Source organism: Oncorhynchus nerka, linkage group LG9a, assembly GCF_034236695.1.
Source record: "Oncorhynchus nerka isolate Pitt River linkage group LG9a, Oner_Uvic_2.0, whole genome shotgun sequence".
Lineage (NCBI taxonomy): Eukaryota > Metazoa > Chordata > Actinopteri > Salmoniformes > Salmonidae > Oncorhynchus > Oncorhynchus nerka.
In genome coordinates, this window is record NC_088404.1 from 48,878,360 (window position 1) to 48,900,802 (window position 22,443).

At 42.2% G+C, this 22,443-nt stretch overlaps 1 protein-coding gene across 1 annotated transcript; it reads left to right on the forward strand.

Annotated features, from left to right (window-relative positions):
* The first annotated feature begins 6,805 nt into the window (after window positions 1–6,805).
* LOC115134453 (ferritin, heavy subunit-like) lies at window positions 6,806–19,744 on the forward strand. The gene is made up of 4 exons (XM_029668435.2): window positions 6,806–7,011; window positions 7,118–7,338; window positions 7,711–7,857; window positions 17,044–19,744. The coding sequence occupies exons 2-4, from the start codon at window positions 7,171–7,173 to the stop codon at window positions 17,344–17,346; spliced, it is 618 nt and encodes a 205-aa protein (XP_029524295.1). The 5' UTR covers window positions 6,806–7,011; window positions 7,118–7,170; the 3' UTR covers window positions 17,347–19,744.
* The last annotated feature ends 2,699 nt before the right edge of the window (window positions 19,745–22,443 follow it).

A 22,443-nucleotide genomic window follows, 5' to 3' on the forward strand; every position in this document is an offset into this window, starting at 1 on the left:
CATACTTTATTTTAATTTCTTTAATTTCAATCATGTCTATGATGTACTAAGTGTTTTGCTAAAGATTGATATACAAAAAAATCCATAGGGACTGATTCACTTGATCCCTTCTTAATACAGCTCTCTGCCCCACTTATTGCAGAACTATTTACCTATATTTTTACTTGACAATTGTTTCTGGTATTATCCCTAAGATCTGGAAAGTGGCACATCCTCCCCCTTGTTAGAGGAGATCTTTCTGACTTAGATAACTACCATTCAATTTCTAAATTATTTTGCCTTTCCAAAGTTTTTGAATCCCTAGCCAACTCTCAGCTAATAACTTTTTAAACTTCTCACTCTATTCTTAATGTGCACCAATCTGGTTTCAGACGTGAACACCGTTTCAGCTGCTACACTTGTTTTAGATTATGCGTTAAATTTCTTAGAGCTAAAAAATCATTGTGCTGCCTTATTTATAGCCCTTTCCAAGGCCTTCGACACTGTAGGAACGTTACATTCTCACTCAAAGGTTGACTGAAATAGGTCTGGATCATGCTTCTCGTAAGTGGTTTGAGAATTATCTGTCTGACAGGACAAAATGTTTGATTGAATGTCTTTTCCTGGATATTACAAAAGGTGTGCCACAGGGGTCAGTATTAGGACCTGTCCTCTTTACTTGTTTATATAAATAATATTGGTATATCTGTTAAAACTTGTAATATTTATCTGTATGCAGACAACACTGTTTGCCATTGCCATTGCCCCAACTATTGACCAGGCTGTGTTAGAGCTGCAATCTGACCTTGTTGCCTTACATAAAGCTTTGTACTTAATCCGGGCAAGACTAAATAAACGCATGTTGTTCTCTAATTCTCGCACAAAACGTTTAAGGTGGACTACATATTCATTAATTGGATGGTTCTCACATCGATCAGGTTCCCACCTATAAATATCTGGGCCTGAGCTAGTTAAAAAGTTCCGATTTAAAGTGGGCTTATTTTAAAGAAATATGTCTTGCCTCTGCCTAAATAGCAGGAAGCAGATTGTAGTGTCAACTTTCCTGCCAGTTCTTGACTATGATGACACCATTTACCCGATTGCAGCAGCCACTACTCTGAAAACTTTGGATGCCGTCTACCATGGCATCTTACGCTTTATCACAGGTGACAGTTTAATACTCACCACTGCATCCTGTATGGAAAAGTTGGCTGGTCCTCATTGAAGTCCCGTAGATCACTTCATTACTCCCTTTTCGTTTTCAAAGCTCTACTACACAAGCTTCCAACTTGCCTAACTTTGTTTGCGAAAGTATAAAATAATGAGCCACAAAACCTGCTCAGTGTTGGTTAACTCTTGAGACCCCTCTGGTCTGGACTAAAGTAGGTAAATCCTCCTTTAGTTTTAGTGCCCCCCCATTTATGGAATAACCTGCAAAATGATTCCCTGGTGGCACTAGGGCAGTTTAGGACTCTGGTGTTACATTAATTTATTGAGGTTTGCAGTTTTTTTGATTGCTTGTGATGGTTTATTTGTTTAAAATTATTTTTTTGTAAATGTAACTTTTTATTCATCTTGTTTATTTTTGAACGTTCATTTTTCTTGATTGCGAAAATGTTTTTAATCGGGGTACCATTATAAATGAGACCATGGTCTCAATTCGGCTCCCCTGAATAAATACAGTAAAAGTTCAATGCAAAATATAAATAGTCCACTGGCAACAGTGATTGAGCAATAGAGCAGAACTAGAAAACATATCAAAATGTATGATCATATAACCTACAATTATAGTTATATGGCAAAACATATCAAGATTTGTTGCCGTTACTTTCATTATGAAGACAAAAAAAGCACATCCATTTTCATAAACTTCAGACAGTTTTAATGTAGTGCTTATTCCACTTGCTATAAACAAAAGTGATAAGAGGGTTATATCATATTGCCAACCTCTGTTCAGCAATACAAGATAACAAGCATTACACACATGCGTTAGGCCAAGACACAGTGTTCAGTCAGTCAGTCCAGGCCAGCTCTGCTCTGGTCTGTTTGGATAACTTAATGAAGGGGGAGGGAGTTGTCTAGCCACACTGCGCCATCCCAGACAATAAGTATTATGGCCAATCCTGTCAATCTGAGGGAAAGCCAGGCAACTACATCACTAGACCCTCTCCATTGCCAGACTACCAGACTTTAGAGCAGAGGTTAACTAAGACAAACATAACATAGAGTGGCTCCTGGATGGCACCTCTATAAATTGTAGATTTCAGGAGGTAATCCCCATGCTGCTGCAGCACACCCAGGACACCTGGGCTCTTATGTCCAGGGCTATGCCCCATGTGTGTGTGTGTGTGCCCCCCTTCCCACACCACCATTGTCCAAGGTGAGTGGGATCGGGTTGGTTGCCCTGACTGCAGTTTAAATGGTAATCTTTGTGTAATGCAATCTGTGGTCAGGGCTTCCTAGGCACAATGCTGCTGTTGTAGTGGTGGCCCAACAGGGTAACCCGCCCAGCAGTCTTTATGGCAGGCAACAGGTGTGAGGACAGACACCCGCCTGTCAGTCTGTGTTTATAGTGTTTGTTGTACGACAATGTGTGTGAGCGGGGATGTACACTACATTGTCAAAAGTATGTGGACATCCTTTTAAATTAGTGGATTTGCCATTTTCTGCCACACCCATTGCTGACAGGTGTATAAAATCGAGCACACCACCATGCAATCTCCATAGACAAAAATTGGCAGTAGAATGGCCTGTACTGAAGAGCTCAGTGACTTGCAACATGGCAAAGTCATAGGATGCCACCTTCCCAGTAGCCTAGTGTTTAGAGCATTGGGCCAGTAACCGAAAGGTTGCTGGATCAACTCCCCAAGCTGACAAGGTCACAATCTGTCATTCTGTCCCTGAGCAAGGCAGTCAACCCACTATTCCCCGGGTGCCGTGGGTGTCGATTAAGGCAACCCCCTGCACGTCTCTGATTCAGAGGGGTTGGGTTAAATGCGGAAGACACATTTCAGTTGAAGGCATTCAGTTGTACAACTGACTAGTATCCCCCTTTCCAACAAGTCAGTTTGTCACATTCTGCCCTGCTAGAGTTGCCCCTGTCAACAGTAAGTGCTGTTATTGTGAAGTGGAAACAAAATTGTCTGTCCTAGGTTGCAACACTCACTACTGAGTTCCAAACTGCCTATGGAAGCAACGTCAGCACAAGAACTGTTAGATGGGAGCTTCATGAAATGGGTTTCCATTGTCAAGCAGCCGCACACAAGCCTAAGATCACCATGTGCAATGCCAAGTGTCAGCTGGAGTGGTGTAAAGCTCGCCGCCATTGGACTCTGGAGTAGTGGAAATGTGTTCTCCGGAGTGATGCATCATGTTTCACCATCTGGCAGTCCGATGGCCGAATCTGGGTTTGGCGGTCGCCAGGAGAAGGCTACCTGCCCTAATGCATAGTGTCAACTGTAAAGTTTGGTGGAGGAGGAATAATGGTCTGGGGTTGTTTTTCATGGTTCGGGCTAGGCCCCTGAGTTCCAACATATAGTGGAAAGCCTTCCCAGAGTGGAAGCTGTTATAGCAGCAAAGGGGGACTCCATATTAATGCCCATGATTTTGGAATGAGATGTTTGATGAGCAGGTGTCCACATACCTTTGGCCATGTAGTGTGTGTGTGTGTGTGTGCCCCCACACAATCTGCATAGGAAATTATGTACAGTATTAGTCTTTCTGTAACACTACTTTGAGGTTAGAGTAACCAACTTAAAGCGATCGATAAGAAACAGTAAAGTTAGAGTAAGCAGAGATGAACTTACAGATTACAAATTAGATGACGTATATGAATGGTAAAATAGCTATTGGATACAGTAAATCTGGTGAGGTATGGGAAGTGTCCGTTTTTGAGTACGGCCCTGTGTTTGTACACAGAGTTCAGCTGGACATGAATAAGTGTCCACATAGTGCTCTTGAGTGTCTGTCAACAGCTGCGCTCCAAACCAGTGTGTGAGCAGACCAAATAAACAGTGACAAAGAGGGGTGGGGGACCCTGCCAGGATGTAGGTCAAAGGACAATCCCCAGCGGGGTCTGTAACAATAGAACATCGCCATAGGAACGATTAATGCAGTAGTTAAAACACGTAAATTAAACAATTCCTTTTAGTTTTTTAGTATATCAGCACATATTGTAAAGCGTATTGTACCCTTGAATCAAAATCATTCTATTATTTCAGATTGACATCATTTACACTGATTCAAAGTATTTCCTGGAGGCCTTGGAGACTGTATGTCCAAATGGCACCCTATTCCATATATAGTGCTCTACTTTTAACCAGACTCCTATGGGGAATGGTCAAAAGTATAGTGCAGTACATAGGGAATAGGAGGCCATTTGGGACAGTCCCTTGTCTCTTTCCTGGAGCGTGGCTGTAATTTGTTACACTTAAGTCCAGCCGTGGTGATTATCTGTGTGTTTGTGGGCCATAGGGGTCATGGTCCTGTTGACCTCAAACCAGCCCTGAGACTGGGTGTTCCTCTTTCTTCCCTACTGACCGAGCAGGTCCCCGAGGAGCGACTAGCCTCACAAGTCACTCATCTGTGAGAGGCAGCGGTGGCACGGGGCGCTGCTGAAACACGAGATGGGGGAAGGAGAGGAGGAGGGGTGAAGAGGGGTAGAGAGGAGAGAAAAGGAGAGAAGAGGAGGGGAAGGAAAGGAAATGAGGGAGATGGGGTAGAAGAGAGGAGAGGGGCAGGGGAGTCCCAGATGAAAAATCATCTCTGTAACATGGAAGATATGAATGCAGTCACAGTCACCACTTGTGGATCAACATACATGAAAGCGTAATGTAAATAGTTTGGGGATCAAATTTGGCCAGTGTCCAGGGGGTAGGGTCCTGGCACAACTGGCTGATTATGAGTTGCTTCTACCACTGTCATAAAATCCAGGAACAACACAGCACTTAAAACAAAACATTTACATTGATGTTTTTGACTATTTGTCTGTTAAGACAAGGCTACCTGTCATTTATTCATTTAAAGGGATAGTTCTCTCAAATGACAAAATAACATATTGGTTTCCTTACACCATAAGCAGTCTATGGACAAGGCATGACGACACGCTTTGGTTTAGTTTACCTGGCACTGTTTTCTAATGTTAATGTTTTAGCATTAGTGGCACATTCAGTGGCACATACACTTAGGTTGGAGTCATTAAAACTTGTTTTTCAACCACTCCACAAATTTCTTGTTAAGAAACTATAGTTTTGGCAAGTCGGTAAGGACATTTACTTTGTGCATGACACAAGTAATTATTCCAACAATTGTTTACAGACAGATTATTTCACTTAAAATTCACTGTATCACAATTCCAGTGGGTCAGAAGTGTACATACACTAAGTTGACTGTGCCTTTAAACAGCTTGAAAATTCCAGAAAATTATGTCATGGCTTTAGAAGCTTCTGATAGGCTAATTGCATAATTTGAGTCAATTGGAGGTGTACCTGTGGATGTATTTCAAGGCCTACCTTCAAACTCCGTGCCTCTTTGCTTGACATCATGGGAAAATCAAAACAAATCAGCCAAGACCTCAGAAAAAAATGTGTAGACCTCCACAAGTCTGGTTCATCCTTGGGAGTAATTTCCAAACGCCTGAAGGTACCACGTTCACCTGTACAAACAATAGTACGCAAGTTCAAACACGGCTTGGAACTGCACATGGGGACAAAGATCTTACTTTTTGGAGAAATGTCCTCTGGTCTGATGAAACAAAAATAGAACTGTTTGGCCATAATGACCATCGTTATGTTTGGAGGAAAAAGGGGGGGATTGCAAGCCGAAGAACACCATCCCAACTGTGAAGCACGGGGGTGGCAGCATCATGTTGTGGGGGTGCTTTGCTGCAGTAGGGACTGGTGCACTTAACAAAATAGATGGCATAATGAGAAAGGAAAATTGTGCATATATTGAAGCAACATCTCAAGACATCAGTCAGGAAGTTAAAGCGGTCACAAATGGGTCTTCCAAATGCACAAATGACCCTAAGCATACTTCCAAAGTTGTGGCAAATGGCTTTTAAGGACAACAAACTCAAGGTAATGGAGTTGCCATCACAAAGCCCTGACCTCAATCCCATAGAGAATTTGTGGGCAGAACCGAAAAAGCATGTACGAGATAGGAGGCCTAGGAGGCCTACAAACCTGACTCACTTACACCAGCTCTGTCTGGAGGAATGGGCCAAAATTCACCCAACTTATTGTGGGAAGCTTGTGGAAGGCTACCTGAAATGTTTGACCGAAGTAAAACAATTTAAAGGCAATGCTAACATACTAATTGAGTGTATGTAAACTTCTGACCCACTGGGAATGTGATGAAAGAAATAAAAGCTGAAATAAATCAGTGGTGATCCTAACTGACCTAAGACAGGGAATTTTTACTAGGATTAAAATGTCAGGAATTGTGACAAACAGAGTTTAAATGTAGTTGGCTAAGGTGTATGTAAACTTCCAACTTCAACTGTAGGTACCATGACATTAGGAAACTTAACTAATGCATGGATTTCTGTCATACCTGGTCAATAGAATTACAGGTTAAGGAATCCAATAATGCCATTTTGTAATTTGGGTGAAGTATCCCTAAGCAAAGTGATTCTGTTCAATGCAAATTGTACTATTTTATTCTCTATTCTGTTCTATTCTATTGTGACGAGCATAAATTATTTTCCAACACCCAATTGTGACGCACTGACCAACATCCCATCCCTTGAATCAAAATGAATGATTTCGATAGTATGATCACAGTAGGCTTAAGCAACAATTCATGTTCATGCATTAGCCACTGTTCTTGCTGACATGCTCCCTTTCTAACAAAGTTCACTCGTCGTTGTTTGATTGTAGGCTACTATTCGCAATTGACGTGCTCTTCACTTTGATATAGGGCAGTGTGTCGTTCAACGCACCGGATGAACTTGAGAACCTGAACGGGAAACGATTTATCCGTTTCTATTATCCTACACTCCCGCAACCAAAGACTGTATACAACACTTATCGTGTAAGTAGTTCTTTATATTAGGATATATTAATTAAGTATTACACATGCAATCAAAAATGTGTCGTTCAATCGAGATCAGTAACGTTAGCGATCTACTTTATTGCAGTTGCGCAACAACGGTTGTTGTTACAATCTAACCACAGTCGGGACTTTTTGCACATGGCTGAACCAAGCGGCAAAAGATTGAAGACCAACCTGCCTAACTGTAAAACTCACCGAGCTTTTCTCGGGAGCAGAGTGAAACAGAATCTCCCAGCGGTCGTTGAGGAGAGTTTGTGCGGAGTATCTACATTGATTATGGAGGTCGCTTACATACTTGATGCACTGGTAAGGGCGACCCGACCATCTAGCAATAGGCTGCAACTGCAAGTTACTTGTTTACGAAATTCTATCAGGGTAAACTGAGATGGAGAGACGGGAGTAGGAGGGGAGAAGGAGAATAGGAGGGGAGACGGGGGAGTAAGGAGGGGAGACGGGGGAGTAGGAGGTGGAGGGAAGATGGAGAAACATGGGGGAAGAGAGAAAGAGGATGGAGAGAGGAAAACAAATGGACATCATGAGTTGATTACGTTTACCAAGTAGCCTATGAGAGTCAAAATATAAATAAAGTTGTATGCCCTCCAATACAGCAATATATGTCAATAACCTATTTGTACGTGGATCACTCTTACCTGAGTTACTCTGTATTGACTCTTCCAGGCTAAGATATTTGAGCAGGATGACATTGCCTTGCCAAGAGTGGCAGCGTTCTTCCATGAGCAGTCTGTGAACGAGCAGGCGAAGGCTGAGGCCATGCTGGACTACCTGTCAGACAGAGGGGGACAGTACTGCAGTAAAGACATCCAGGTAAAGCTGCCCACTCATAGAAATAGAATGAACCTCCAGTACACCCATTATAGCATAGTTGACCCGAATGGAGACGCCCATTCTACATATTCTAATTCTGTGTGCCCACTGCCAGCGGAGAGGGGATGGGCTCCTAACTCTAGGCACTAAAGCAGGGTCAAAATGATATTGGGGAAAAAAATAGGCTTTTTGGTCTCAATTTAAGGTTAGGCATAAGTTTAGCAATGTGGTGAGAGTTGAGGTTAGGGTGGGGAATCAGATTTTAATAATAAAATGGTAGAAATAGGCAGGGTTTATGACTTTGTGTCTGTGGTAACTAGGGATGACCCTAAAGCAGGGCATGGAAAGGGAAATGGTGATACCTAGTCAGTTGTACAACTGAATGCATTCAACTGAGATGTCTTCCACATTTAACCCAACTCCTCTGAATCATTTTTGAATTTCATCTAGTAGAATTCGCTGCACAATATTGGGGAAGAGAGTCCGCTTCAGATCCATGTGTGTTTGACAACAACTGATAATCAGCTGATTTTTGAAGTTCAACATGTAGCTTAGATGTAGTGGGCTCACATGAACTAGCTCGCTAGCTAACTTGGCTGGTTCATTGTTGCCCATGTGAGGAAGTTAGACTAGCAAGACTTTTAGCTAGCTAGCCTAGTATAGGACATTGCTGTGAAGTAGCAGAGAGAACACTATGACTTGGGTGGCTGGACCCTTTGACAATTTTTAGGGCCTTCCTCTGGTCCCGCCTTGTATAGAGGTCCTGGATGACAGTGAGCTCGGCCCCGGTGATGTACTGGGCCGTAGGCACTAGCCTCTGTAGTGCCTTGCGGTCGGATGCCAAGCAGGTGCCATACCAATCGGTGATGCAGCCAGTAAAGATGCTCTCAATGGTGCAGCTGTAGAACTTTTTGAGGATCTGAAGGCCCATGCCAAATCTTTTCAGGGGGAGTTGTCGTGCCCCCTTCACGACTGTGTTGGCGTGTTTGGACCATGATAGAACGTTAGTGATGTGGACACCAAGGAACTTGCTAACTTAGCTGGTTCATTGTTGCCCATGAAAGGAAGTTAGGCTAGCAAGCATTTTAGCCAGCTAGCTTAGTCTAGGACATCAAAAACTACAAGCGTGTGTACTACTGTATGATAGTCATAGACTGTTTTGCCAACATGAATTAGAGATGGATGGCATTGGCGTTCATCTACTCTACAAGTAGGGTCAAAAACATGTTTTTCTAATTGCGCACGCACACAGAAATCAGTACCATGGAGAGCCACATGATATTTATTTAATGTTGATTGGACTGAATTGTTTTTGCTATCTTTTAAGTTTGTTTTCACTGTATTAGACAAAGCATATACGGTATAATCTAGTTGATTTGAGGATGTTTAAGTTGAAATAGTGCTGGAATAGCGGAGGCAGTGCTCCTGTTTCTTTGTGCTGACTTGCTGTGGTTCTAAATCAGTAGTTGCTTACTAAACTGTCAAACATTAACTTCATTGAGCATGTTGTAAACAATGGGTGAAAATGTTTGTTATACATACAATATTTGTTTTGTCTACTTCACTGGATGTTGCTTCAGGTGTTATGATTCATCACAAAACCGATGTGAGAATGCTGATCATTGACTACAGCTCCATGTTCAACACCATAGTGCCTTCAAAGATCATCACTAAGCTAAGGACCCTGGGACTTAACACCTCGCTCTGCAACTGGATTCTGGACTTGCTGATGGGCCGCCCCCAGGTGGTAAGGGTAGGCAACAACACATCTGCCACGCTGATAATCAACACTGGGGGCGCCTCAGGGGTACGTGCTTAGTCCCCTCCTGTACTCCCTGTTCACCCATGACTGAGTGGCCAAGCACGACTCCAACACCATCATTAAGTTTGCTGACGACACTACGGTGGTAGACCTGATCACCGACAACGATGAGATAGCCTATAGGGAGGAGTATGGTGCCAGGACAACAACCTCTCCCTCAACGTGATCAAGACAAAGGAGATGATCGTGGACTACAGGAAAAGGAGGACCGAGCACGCCCCATTCTCATCAACGGGAATGTAGTGGAGCAGGTTGAGAGCTTCAAGTTCCTTGGTGTCCACATCACCAACAAACTATCATGGTCCAAACACACCAAGACAGAAGTGAAGAGGGCACGACAATGCCTTTTCCCCCTCAGGAGACTGAAAAGATTTGGCCTGGGTCCTCATATCCTCAAAAAGTTCTCCAGCTGCACCATCAAGGAGCATGGTTGCATCACTGCCTGGTATGGCAATTGCTCAGCCTCTGACCACAAGACACTACAGAGGGTAGTGCGTACGGCCCAGTACATCACTGGGGCTAAGTTTCCTGCCATCCAGGACTTCTACACCAGGCGGTGTCAGAGAATGGCCCTAAAAATTGTCAAAGACCCCAGCCACCCCAGTCATAGACTGTTCTCTCTACTACCGCATTTCAAGCAGTACACAAGTGCTAAGTCTAGGACAAAATGGCTCCTCAACAGTTTTTACCCCCAAGCCATAAGACTCCTGAACAGGTAATCAAATGGCTACCCGGACTATTTGTATTGTGTGTCCCCCCCGCCCCCTCTTTTACGCTGCTGCTACTCTGTTTATCATACATGCATAGTCACTAACTATACATTCATGTACATACTACCTCAATTGGCCCGACCAACCAGTGCTCCTGCACATTGGCTAACTGGACTATCTGCATTGTGTCCCACCACCCGCCAGCCTGACTAACCGGTGTCTGTATGTAGCCTCGCTACTTCTATAGCCTCACTACTGTATATAGCCTCAGTACTGTTATTTTTCACTGTCTTTTTACCGTTTTATTTCTTTACTTACCTATTGTTCACCTAATACACTTTTTGCACTATTGGTTAGAGCCTGTAAGTAAGCATTTCACTGTAAGGTCTACACCTGTTGTATTTGGCGCGCGTGACAAATAAACTTTGATTTGTTTTGAGATGTTACCCCACTCTTCCACCAAGGAACCTGCAAGTTCCCAGACATTTCTGGGGGGAATGGCCCTAGCCCTCACCCTCCGAGCCAACAGGTCCCAGACGTGCTCAATGGGATTGAGATACGGGCTCGTCGCTGGCCATGGCAGAACACGGACATTCCTGTCTTGCAGGAAATCACGCACAGAATGAGCAGTATGGCTGGTGGCATTGTCATGCTGGAGGGACATGTCAGAATGAGCCTGCAGAAAGGGTACCACATGAGGGAGGAGGATGTCTTCCCTGTAACGCACAGCGTTGAGATTGCCTGCAATGACAACAAGCTCTGTCCAATTGCGCGTTCCTGGTGTAACTCGGCAGTGGCTGGTGCCATCCTGTACCTGTCCCGCAGGTGTGATGTTCGGTTGTACCAATCCAGTGCAGTTGTTGTTACATGTGTTTTGCCACTGCAAGCACAATCAGCTGCCCGTCCTGTCTCGCTGTCTTAGGCGTCTCACAGTAAGGACATTGCCATTTATTGCCCTGGACACATCTGCAGTCCTCATGCCTCCTTGCAGCATGCTTAAGGCACGTTCACGCAGATGAACAGGGACCCTGGGCATCTTTCTTTTGTTTTTTTCAGAGTCAGTAGAAAGGCCTAACTGTGACCTTAATTGCCTACCATCTGTAAACTGTTAGTGTCTTAACGACCGTTCCACAGGTGCATGTTCATTAATTGTTTATGGTTCATTGAACAAGCATGGGAAACAGTGTTTAAACCCTTTAAAATTAAGATCTGTAAAGTTATCTGGATTTTTACAAATGGTCTTTGAAAGACAGGGTCCTGAGAAAGGGATGTTATTTTGTTGTTGCTGAGTTTATGAACTAGGGCTGAGTTTATGAACTGATTTCTGTGCATAAATTTTTTCGTGAATAATCACATTGCTTGAAAGCATTAAAAATACAGAAAATATCCAAAATACATAATAAATTGTGCTTCATCAATTTACCTGATTTTGATGACTGTTGAACAAAATGAAGATGTTAATTTTCTTGTAATGCTTTTTGTATTAAAAAAATCTTAATTTACAGCTCAATTTGAGCAAATTCTAAATTTGCGATTAATCATGACAAATCCTGTGATTAACTCAATGTTTTTATCATTTGACAGCCCTAGTATGAACATGATATCACAAATAAGTGTGATACAATTACTGTAATAACTCTGAGCAAATACATAGATCAGGATCTGCAAGTCCTTACTCTGCACTAATGCTACATGCAACTATACAGTATATGAATGGTATAAAGCATCAGACACACCAAGGACACTGTTCTTAGCAGCTCTGCCGAAAGTGTCTGCAGTCAACTTTTTGTTGTTAACATAGCACAGCTCAACTCCAGAACACAAGTTGGCAGTCCCTTTCTTAAGATATGTTTGGCTTGTGCCTGTTGTAGATAACTACGGTTAGGTAGGTAGCAAGTTCATTTCCAATGGGAACAAATGAGTCATAGTGGGCAAGTCCACTCTGTTCGTAATGTAGCGACCCGCACAGACAGCTGTGTGTTATGTGCTAGGCTAGGAGGTGGTTGTGTTGTACTGAACAGTACCCGGTGTTCGCGGGGTCCGACATGTCAATCAACCTGCTATCTGCCAATCACGGGAATGCCTGGAATGTTCTGATGCCGGGCATCCTGGTGGTTGGCGGAGTGGCGTGGAGGGGGGTGGAGCATTGGAAGTTAAGACCAGGTTCAGCCTTTGTTCTCTCTCTCTTACGTCTGGGCTTCACAAGAGAAGGTCACGATTGGCTTGTGGGTTATCTGTCATCTATTTGGCGTGTGCTACGGCCCAAACAGTAGCCTGTGTAAAGTTGGTTTAATAAACCGTCAATTCGCAAACTCAAGCCTCTGTCTGGACAATTGTTCATTTATGATCTAGTCAGGTCATTACAGTAACATATTCTAGTTTTGGGAACTGAAAACTGTATTGAGAACATTTGCAGAATGTCGGCCAAAATCCATCTCGTTCCATTTTCTCCCATTGCCGGGCAACGGACTTCCTCTCACCACCATTTTTGGTAGTGAGTGGAAACGCCAAGCAGCTGCATGACATTTATACATCTAGTGAAAGAACAATGATACAGATATATCTGTGCTAATGTTGTTGCTAGCCAGATGGCCACAACTAGATAACTAGCAACATTATAATTCAATCACAATGGATTCATTTTTTAATTAAGCAGGCTGCCTGTTAGCTTCTGAGAGTCAGTGGAGCAGCTAGCAAGCTATGTTGTGCTAACTGGCAAATATCGATGCTAACTGTTTAACAAACGTTAGCTAGCAAGCGAACTGGCACTGACCGTATGGGATAATGGAGAATTGCTAGATAGCTAGCTTGGTAAAGCATTTAGTTTTGTGTGCATTGTGCTGCATACCAGCCCATTCATTTCATATGAAGTGTGTGTGACTGCCTGGCTCAGTTAGCAAGCTAACGTTAGCTAGCTAGCTAATGAGCAAGTGCACATTATCAAACTCAAGCTATATGTCAAATATGTAAAGACTTGCTATAGGAAAAAAAAGTATAATGCAGCCTTGTTTTAGTTAGAACAATTCTGATGAAAAGGCTGCGGGTTACACCTGGAAAATTGCTTTCTGATTGACTCACAGCCAATTAGAAATGGAAGGTTCTTCGGTACGTAGCAGGTACGTATTGTGTTTTTGCAAGAAAAGGAACGGCCTCCTATTGTGCAATGTACCTATTGGCCGTCAGTTTTCTCAGTGTGTCTGACCTCTAACAATTAATGGCACGCTGCCTGTCAAGATTAACGGCAACTCACTCACTTTTGTACATCGCCTTGGTCCGTACAATTTACCTTATTTTTGCGCCCAAAAAACGTAATACTTCCAGATCAACTGTAATATCAATACCAATGTAAAGCACAATGTCTCCCCTTTTCAACCAAATGAATGACGAAACCTTCATGATGCCCATCTCTGCATAATTCAAGAAGGCAATGAGCTCCTTCGGGTCTTTAAAAAAAATGTCGGGTGGGAAGCGAAGGCTACGAAGTGATCTTGAAAGAGGGAAATATGTTGTGTGAAGAAACAGGTTTTTTCACCCGATTTGTCCAACTAATCAACTTTAAAATGTAAATCAAACAAAGAGTTTATGTAATGTCTCATCACATACCTGTTTGAAGGTTTGTGTCAAATTTGAAGAGGGATTTAGGGCTGCGCTAACATTAGCCTCACAAGTGAACTGCAGCTGTGCTGGCTTTTGAGTGTCACGATGGCTTGCAGTAATGATGTGGGGAAAAAATGCAACTGGCACCCTAGTCAATAAATATTAGTTTAATATGAGCAATAATTATATTAATTTAGACAAACATAATGAAGTTGTCTTACAAGTGTATATGGTTAAGCATGATTTTAATCTGTGAGAGAAGGGCTACCCCTGATGGAAAGAGGCTGTATGGCACAAAATGAGTTGCAAATGCACGCTGTACTTTACTAGTGATGATCACGATGTAACGTACAGCGTCAGAGGGGTCAGCTTTTTAAAATATTTTCTCCAATACTGTTAGTATTACCATGGCAATCAACACTGACTCGAAACGTAGTTCACACCCTGAATTTTGATGCCAACACATCTTTTACAGTCCCATTCGTTTTCATTGCAGTCTCGTTTGAATGTCGCGGTTATGTACATTTGTACGGAATGGGGTGAGTTTACGTTAATTATTCCTAAAGTCCTTGTGTTGCAACGTAATACCTATAGGATCTGCTACATACCTTTCAGAGATGGTGTTTTGGTTGGTGTTGGGGCTCCTTGGGGCTAGAAATAAGGGGTTGTGAGTGGACTGGACAGGTTAGGGAAATCTGAGGCCAAGGGGGATGGGGGGTTAAACCCTAACCTTGGGGCTTTGCCTGGGGCTCAGGCCTAATGCCTGCCAGGGTGTACATTTCCCCTGAGTTCCGGAAAATTGGGGAGATTAATGCGCAGGCGGAAGGACAGTGCATTAATTGTGTTTCCAGATGTACGGGGTGACGTTGCCACTTTAGTATTTCTTTCTGCATCCTTTAGTTTTACGAGTCATGTAAAATAGAACCTGTGTGGGACTGCTAAGGGGTCCATCATCAGCAATTTGGGACACCTTGTTATCCATTTGATCAGTGAGGGCAAATGATATGTCCTAAACAAGTATATTTGTCAGTTCTAATATTATTAAGATGTGTATTCAATTCTGCAATAATAGATGACTTTGGTTGAAGTTTGGGAAAAAACTTGTCAGTAAGGCCTTTTTTCCCCCTCTTATTTTAATATATATATATTTTTTTTTTACAGTTTGGACAGATTCATTTTCATAAAGATTATAGCTAAAATAGGAGGGATGTAGTGTTTTCAGATTTTAAGAAACGATTCAATTGGGCGGCCCAACCAAATTCACATAAAAAATGTGAGTTATACAGTTGCTTGCGAAAGTATTCACCCCCCTTGGCATTTTTCCTATTTTGTTGCCTTACAACCTGGAATTAAAATATATTTTTTTGGGGGGTTGTATAATTTGATTTACACAACATGCATACCACTTTAAAGATGCATAATGTTTTTTTATTCTGAAACAAACAAGAAATAAGACAAAAAAACAGAACTTGAGCGTGCATAACTATTCACCCCCCCAAAGTCAATACTTTGCAGAGCCACATTTTGCAGCAATTACAGCTGCAAATCTCTTGGGGTATGTCTCTAAGCTTGGCACATCTAGCCACTGGGATGTTTGCCCATTCTTCAAGGCAAAACTGCTCCAGCTCCTTCAAGTTGGTTCTGCTGGTGTACAGCAATCTATAAGTCATACCACAGATTCTCAATTGGATTGAGGTCTGGGATTTGACTAGGCCATTCCAAGACATTTAAATATTTCCCCTTAAACCCCTTGAGTGTAGCTTTAGCAGTATGATTAGGGTCATTGTCCTGCTGGAAGGTGAACCTCTGTCACAGTCTCAAATCTCTGGAAGACTGAAACAGATTTCCCTCAAGAATTTCCCTGTATTTAGCGACATCCATCATTCCTTCAATTCTGGCCAGTTTCCCAGTTCCTGCTGATGGAAAAACATCCCCTGCAGCATGATGCTGCCACCATCATGCTTCACTGTGGAGATGGTATTCTTGGGGTGATAGGAGGTGTTGGGTTTGCACCAGACATGGCGTCTTCCTTGATGGCCAAAAAGCAACATTTTTGTCTCATCTGACCAGAGTACCTTCTTCCTTATGTTTGGGGAGTCTCCCACATGCCTTTTGGCGAACACCAAACGTGTTTGCTTATTTTTTTCTGATCTGTACTTCTGCACAACTTTGTCCCTGACCTATGTGGAGAGCTCCTTGGTCTTCATGGTGCCGCTTGCTTGGTGGTGTTGCAGACTCTAGGGCCTTTCAGAACAGGTGTGTATATATACTGAGATCATGTGACAGATCATGTGACAGATTGCACACAGGTGGACTTTATTTAACTAATTATGCGATTTTTGAAGGTAATTGGTTGCACCAGATCTTATTTAGGGACTTTATAGCAAAGGAGGTGAATACATATGCATGCACCACTTAAAAAAAAAAAACATTTTTAGATTTTTTTTAAACAAGTACATTTTTTTCACTTCACCAATTTGGACTATTTTTTGTATGTCCAATATATGAAATCCAAATAAACATCAATTTAAATTACAGGTTGTAATGCAACAAAATAGGAAAAATGCCAAGGGGATTAATACTTTTAAAAGGCACTGTACATCTGTCATTCTCATTAAAAGCAAGCCCGAGAAACAGTACCGGTAGATCTGTTCAAAGTTCTCTATTTCTATGCTTCCCGTTCATAAGTTTAGTTTTTGCATCTTTTACTTTTGGTTTTGTACACCAGCTTCAAACAACTGAAAATACAATATTTGTTGTTATTTAAATATATTTCACAGCGGTTTAGATGGTAAAATTATTATCTACACTGGGCATTGCTTGTTTTATCACAAACTGAAATTAGGCAAACTATTAGAATTTTAGGAAATGGTGGAACGATTTTAAAGTACTATTACAAGAAAAAAAATAGTTATCCTTCAAGTTTTCCTTCAATGCTGTCTATGTAACATTTAGGTTATTTAGCAGACGTTTTATCCAGAGCGACAGTGCATTCTAATGGCGGTCTTTGTGTGTGTGTGTGTGTGTGTGTGTGTGTGTGCTGTCTTTCTCACCCAGAGGCCTGGCTGTGAGGAGGTGTATGCCGTGATCCCAGCCCTGGAGCTGATGCTGGGCCAGTGGAAGGAGGAGATGGCCGTGATGGTGGAGCTCAGCCAGTTGTCCAAGGAGCACAGCGACCCGCACTCCGCCAGTGTGATCAAGAGCCGCTTCCTGGGGCCGCTGGTGCCCCGTGTCAAACTGCTGGGAGACCTGCTGACCAACGCACGTAGGGTGGGCTGCACCAGCGACCGCTCGGGGGGCTTCGGGGAGTACCTCATCGACCAGCTGCAGGAGGAGTTGACCAACGTCTCCAGTAGATAAATCACTCAGTAGTTTATATTAAAGAAAACTACTTTGCGAGTTCGACTCTCAAAACAAGCCTCTCCTGTCAGTGTTTTATGGCCACCTATATTGTATTATAGCTTGTCTGTAAGGCCAATGTATTGTAGAAGACACTCCCTATTCCTACATAACTTGCTAGCTCCTCAATAGAAATGATTGAAACTGAAAAAACAAGGGGAATAATTTGAGGCGTATGGCTTAGTTACAACTAGGTTTATTCGGAACCAAGCTGTAGCACTTCTTCTTAATTCCTGTTTGCATTTCTGCACAATTTGTTTAAATGTTTGGTGTGTTCATGAGAGGGCAACATCTTGAATCCAGTATTTTAGGTTCTAAAATACATGTATTCAAAAAGAATGAATACATATATTATGCACTAGATTTGGGCATTTAAAAGGACACAGCCTCATTGTATCATGTTCAGTGCCTTTGGAAAGTATTCAGACCCCTTTACTTTTTCAACATTTTGTTAGGTTACAGCCTTATTCTAAAATGTATTACATCGTTTTTCCCCTCAATCTACACACAATACACGATAATGACAAAGCAAAAACAGTTTTTTTGAAATGTTTGCTAATTTATTCAAAATAAAAAACAGATCACATTTACATAAGTATTCAGACCCTTTACTCAGTACTTTGTTTAAGCACATTTGGCAACGATTTCAGCCTCGACTCTTCTTGGGTATGACGCTAAAAGCTTGGCACAGCTATATTTGGGTAGTTTCTCCATTTCTTCTCTGACGATCCTCTCAAGCTCTATCAGGTTGCATGGGGAGCTTTGCTGCACAGCTATTTTCAGTTCTCTCCAGAGATGTTCGATCGGGTTCAAGTCCTGGCTCTGGCTGGGCCACTCAAGGACATTCAGAGACTTGTGCTGAAGGAACTCCTGCATTCTCTTGGCTGTGTGCTTAGGGTCATTGTCCTGTTGGAAGGTGAACCTTCACTCCAGTCTGAGGTCCTGAGCACTCTGGAGCAGGTTTTCATGAAGGATTCCTCTGTACTTTGCTCTCTTCATCTTTGCCTAGACCCTGACTAGTCTCCCAGACCCTCCCGCTGAAAAACATCCCCAAAGCATGATGCTGCCACCACCAGGCTTCACAATAGGGATGGTTCCAGGTTTCCTCCAGATGTGACACTTGGCATTCAGGTCAAAGAGTTAAATCTTGGTTTCATCAGACCAGAGAATCTTGTTTCTCATGATCTGAGAGTCTCCAAGTGGGCTGTCATGTGCCTTTTACTGAGGAGTGGTTTCCGTCTGGTCACTCTACCATAAAGGCCTGATTGTTGGAGTGCTGCAGAGATGGTTGTCCTTCTGGAAGGTTCTCCCATCCCCATAGAGGAGCTCTAGAGCTCTGTCAGAGTGACCATCGGGTTCTTAGTCACCTCCCTAACCAAGACCCTTATCCTCAGATTGCTCAGTTTGGCCGGGCGGCCAGCTCTAGGAAGAGTCTTGGTGGTTCCAAACTTCCTACATTTAAGAATGATGGAGGCCACTGTGTTCTTGGGGACCTTCAATGCTGCAGAAATGTTTTGGTACCCTTCCCCAGATCTGTGCCTCGACACAATCCTGTCCCGGATCTACGGACAATTCCTTCGACGTCATGGTTTGGTTTTTGCTCTGACATGCACTGTCAACTGTGGGACGTCATATAGAAATCATGTCCAATCAGTTGAATTTACCACAGGTGGACTTCAATCAAGTTGTAGAAACATCTCAAGGATGATCAATAGAAACAGGATGCACCTGAACTCAATTTTGAGTCACATAGCAAAGGGTCTGAATACTTATTTAAAAATATCTGTTTTTTTAGTGGAATAAATTTGAAAACATTTCTAAAAACTTGTGTTCGCTCTGTCATTATGGGGTGTTTTGTGTAGATTGCTGAGGAATATTTGTATTTAATCCATTTTAGAGTAAGGCTGTAAAATGACAAAATGTGGAAAAAGTCAAGGGGTCTGAATTCTTCCCGAAGGCACTGTATGTATTCCATGAGCAAAGTTGAGCCATGTTGTCATAATGTGGTGTTGCATGAATTGAGAGATAACAATGTGACAATCAAAGCTGAAGGCAAAGTACTTGAAATACTGTTCATATCTGGATTGACACACCTCGCTATGCTATATGGCTTATAATTGTAGTTCTGTATTCAGTATTTTACAAAGAGGTCACTCTCATAAGAAATTGTGGGTTGATGTATAATGGGATATTGTTTGGGATTGGTCTCATCTGTACACTTTATCTTTCTACAAAACCTATTGCCTTTACCTACTATACAGATCAAATATACACTGTCCCTCTTCATCACATACAGTACAATGTTACAACAATATATCTACCTTTCAAAATAAAGTTTTCGATACATTTCTGAACAGTCTCTTTTTCTCTATGGTGTTTGATTTAACACTTTCAAGTAATATTTGTGTTCATAGTGACTTCAGTGTCCTGATTTGTCAAAAGATTCTTATTGATTCGCTGATCCTCAACACAGGGGCCCCACAAGGGTGGGTGCTCAGCCCCCTCCAGTACTCCCTGTTCACCCAGGACTGCGTGGCCACGCACAACTCCAACTCAATCATCAAGTTTGTAGACGACACAACAGTAGTAGGCCTGATTACCAATAATGACAAGACAGCATACGGGGAGGAGGTGAGGGACCTGGGAGAGTGGTGCCAGGAAAATAATCTATCACTCGAAGGAGATGATCGTGGACTTCAGGAAACTGCAGAGGGAGCATTCCCCTATCCACATCGATGTTACCGCAGTGGAGAAGGTGGAAAGCTTCAAGCTCCTTGGTATACACATCACTGACAATCTGAAATTGTTAATCAAGGACGTCAACCACCCAAGCTGTGGCCTGTTCACCCCTCTATCATCCAGAAGGCGAGGTCAGTACAAGTGCATCAAAGCTGGGACCGAGAGACTGAAAAACAGCTTCTATCTTATGGGCTATCAGACTGTTAAATAACCATCACTAGCCTGGCTTCCACCCGGTTACGCTACCCTGCACCTTAGAGGCTGCTGCCCTATATACATAGACTTGCAATCACTGGCCACTTTAATAATGGAACACGAGACACTTTAGTAATGTTTGAATAATGTTTACATACTTCTTTACTCATCTCATATGTACAGTTGAAGTCGGAAGTTTACATACACTTAGGTTGGAGTCATTAAAACTCGTTTTTCTACCAATCCATAAATTTCTTGTTAACGATCTATAGTTTTGGCAAGTCGGTTAGGAGATCTACTTTGTGCATAATACAAGTAATTTTTCCAACAATTGTTTACAGACAGATTATTTCACTGTATCACAATTCCAGTGAGTCAGTAGTTTACACTAAGTTGACTGTGCCGTTAAACAGCTTGGAAAATTCCAGAAAATTATGTCATGACTTTAGAAGCTTCTGGTAGGCTAATTGACATCATTTGAGTCAATTGAAGGTGTACCTGTGGATGTATTTCAAGGCCTACCTTCAAACTCAGTGCCTCTTTGCTTGACATCACGGGAAAATCAAAAGAAATCATCCAAGTCCTCAGAATAAAAATTGTAGACCTCCACAAGTCTGGTTCATCGTTGGGAGCAATTTCCAAATGCCTGAAGGTACCACGTTCATCTGTACAAACAATAGTACGCAAGTATAAACACCATGGGACCACGCAGCCGTCATACCGCTCAGGAAGAAGAAGCATTCTGTCTCCTAGAGATGAACGTACTTTGTGTGAAAAGTGCAAATCAATCCCAGAACAACAGCAAAGGATCTTGTGTAGATGCTGGAGGAAACAGGTCCAAAAGTATCTATATCCACAGTAAAATGAGTCCTATATTGACATAATCTGAAAGGCTGCTCAGCAAGGAAGAAGCCACTGCTCTAAAACCGCAATGAAAAGCCAGACTCCGGTTTGCAACTACAAATGGGGACAAATATCGTACTTTTTGGAGAAAAGTCCTCTGGTCTGATGAAACAAAAACAGAACTGTTTGGCCATAATGACCATGGTTATGTTTGGAGGAAAAAGGGGGATGCTTGCAAGCCGAAGAACACCATCCTAACAGTGAAGCACGGGGGTGGCAGCATCATGTTGTGGGGGTGCTTTGCTGCAGGAGGGACTGGTGCACATCACAAAATAGATGGCTTCATGAGGCAGGAAAATGATGTGGATATATTGAAGCAACATCTGAAGACATCAGTCAGGAAGTTAAATCTTGGTCACAAATGGGTCTTGCAAATGAACAATGACCCCAAGCATACTTCCAAAGTCAAGGTATTAGAGTGGCCATCACAATGCCCTGACCCCAATCCCATAGAAAATTTGTGGGCAGAACTGAAAAAGTGTGTGTGAGCAAGGAGGCCTACAAACCTGACTTAGTTACACCAGCTCTGTCAGGAGGAATGGGCCAAAATTCACCCAACCTATTGTGGGAAGCTGGTGGTGGAAGGCTACCCGAAATGTTTGACCCAAGTTAAACAATTTAAAGGCAATGCTACCAAATAATAATTGAGTGTATGTAAACTTCTGACCCACTGGGAATGTGATGATTGAAATAAAAGCTGAAATAAATCATTCTCTCTCCTATTATTCTGACATTTCACATTCTTAAAATAAATTGGTGATCCTAACTGACTTCAGACAGGGAATTTTTCCTAGGATTAAATGTCAGGAATTGTGAAAAACTGAGTTTAAATGTATTTGGCTAAAGTGTATGTAAACTTCCGACCTCTAACTGAATATACTGTATTCTATTCTACTGTATGTTAGTCAATGCCACTCCAACATTGCTTGATCTAATTGATATATTTTATATGTTTTTATATATTTATATATTTATTAATTCTATTATTTTACTTTTAGATGTGTCTGTATTGTTGTGAATCATTTTTAGATAGTACTGCACTTTTGGAGCTAGGAACATAAGCATTTCACTACACCCGCAATAACATTTGCTAAATAGGTGTATGTGACCAATACAATTTGATTTGATTTGATATTTGGAGGAGTTTTGCATGGGATGCCAACACTGCTTTAATCAACTCACTATCGCCATCTAGTGATTCTCACATGTAACATAATATTG

Excerpts from the sequence above, each read along its gene's own strand:
- LOC115134453 (XM_029668435.2), top strand. The coding sequence starts at position 7,171 with ATGGCTGAACCAAGCGGCAAAAGATTGAAGACCAACCTGCCTAACTGT. Across the intron at positions 7,339-7,710 it reads CTTACATACTTGATGCACTG|GCTAAGATATTTGAGCAGGA; the intron begins GTAAGGGCGACC and ends TGACTCTTCCAG. Across the intron at positions 7,858-17,043 it reads ACTGCAGTAAAGACATCCAG|AGGCCTGGCTGTGAGGAGGT; the intron begins GTAAAGCTGCCC and ends TTTCTCACCCAG.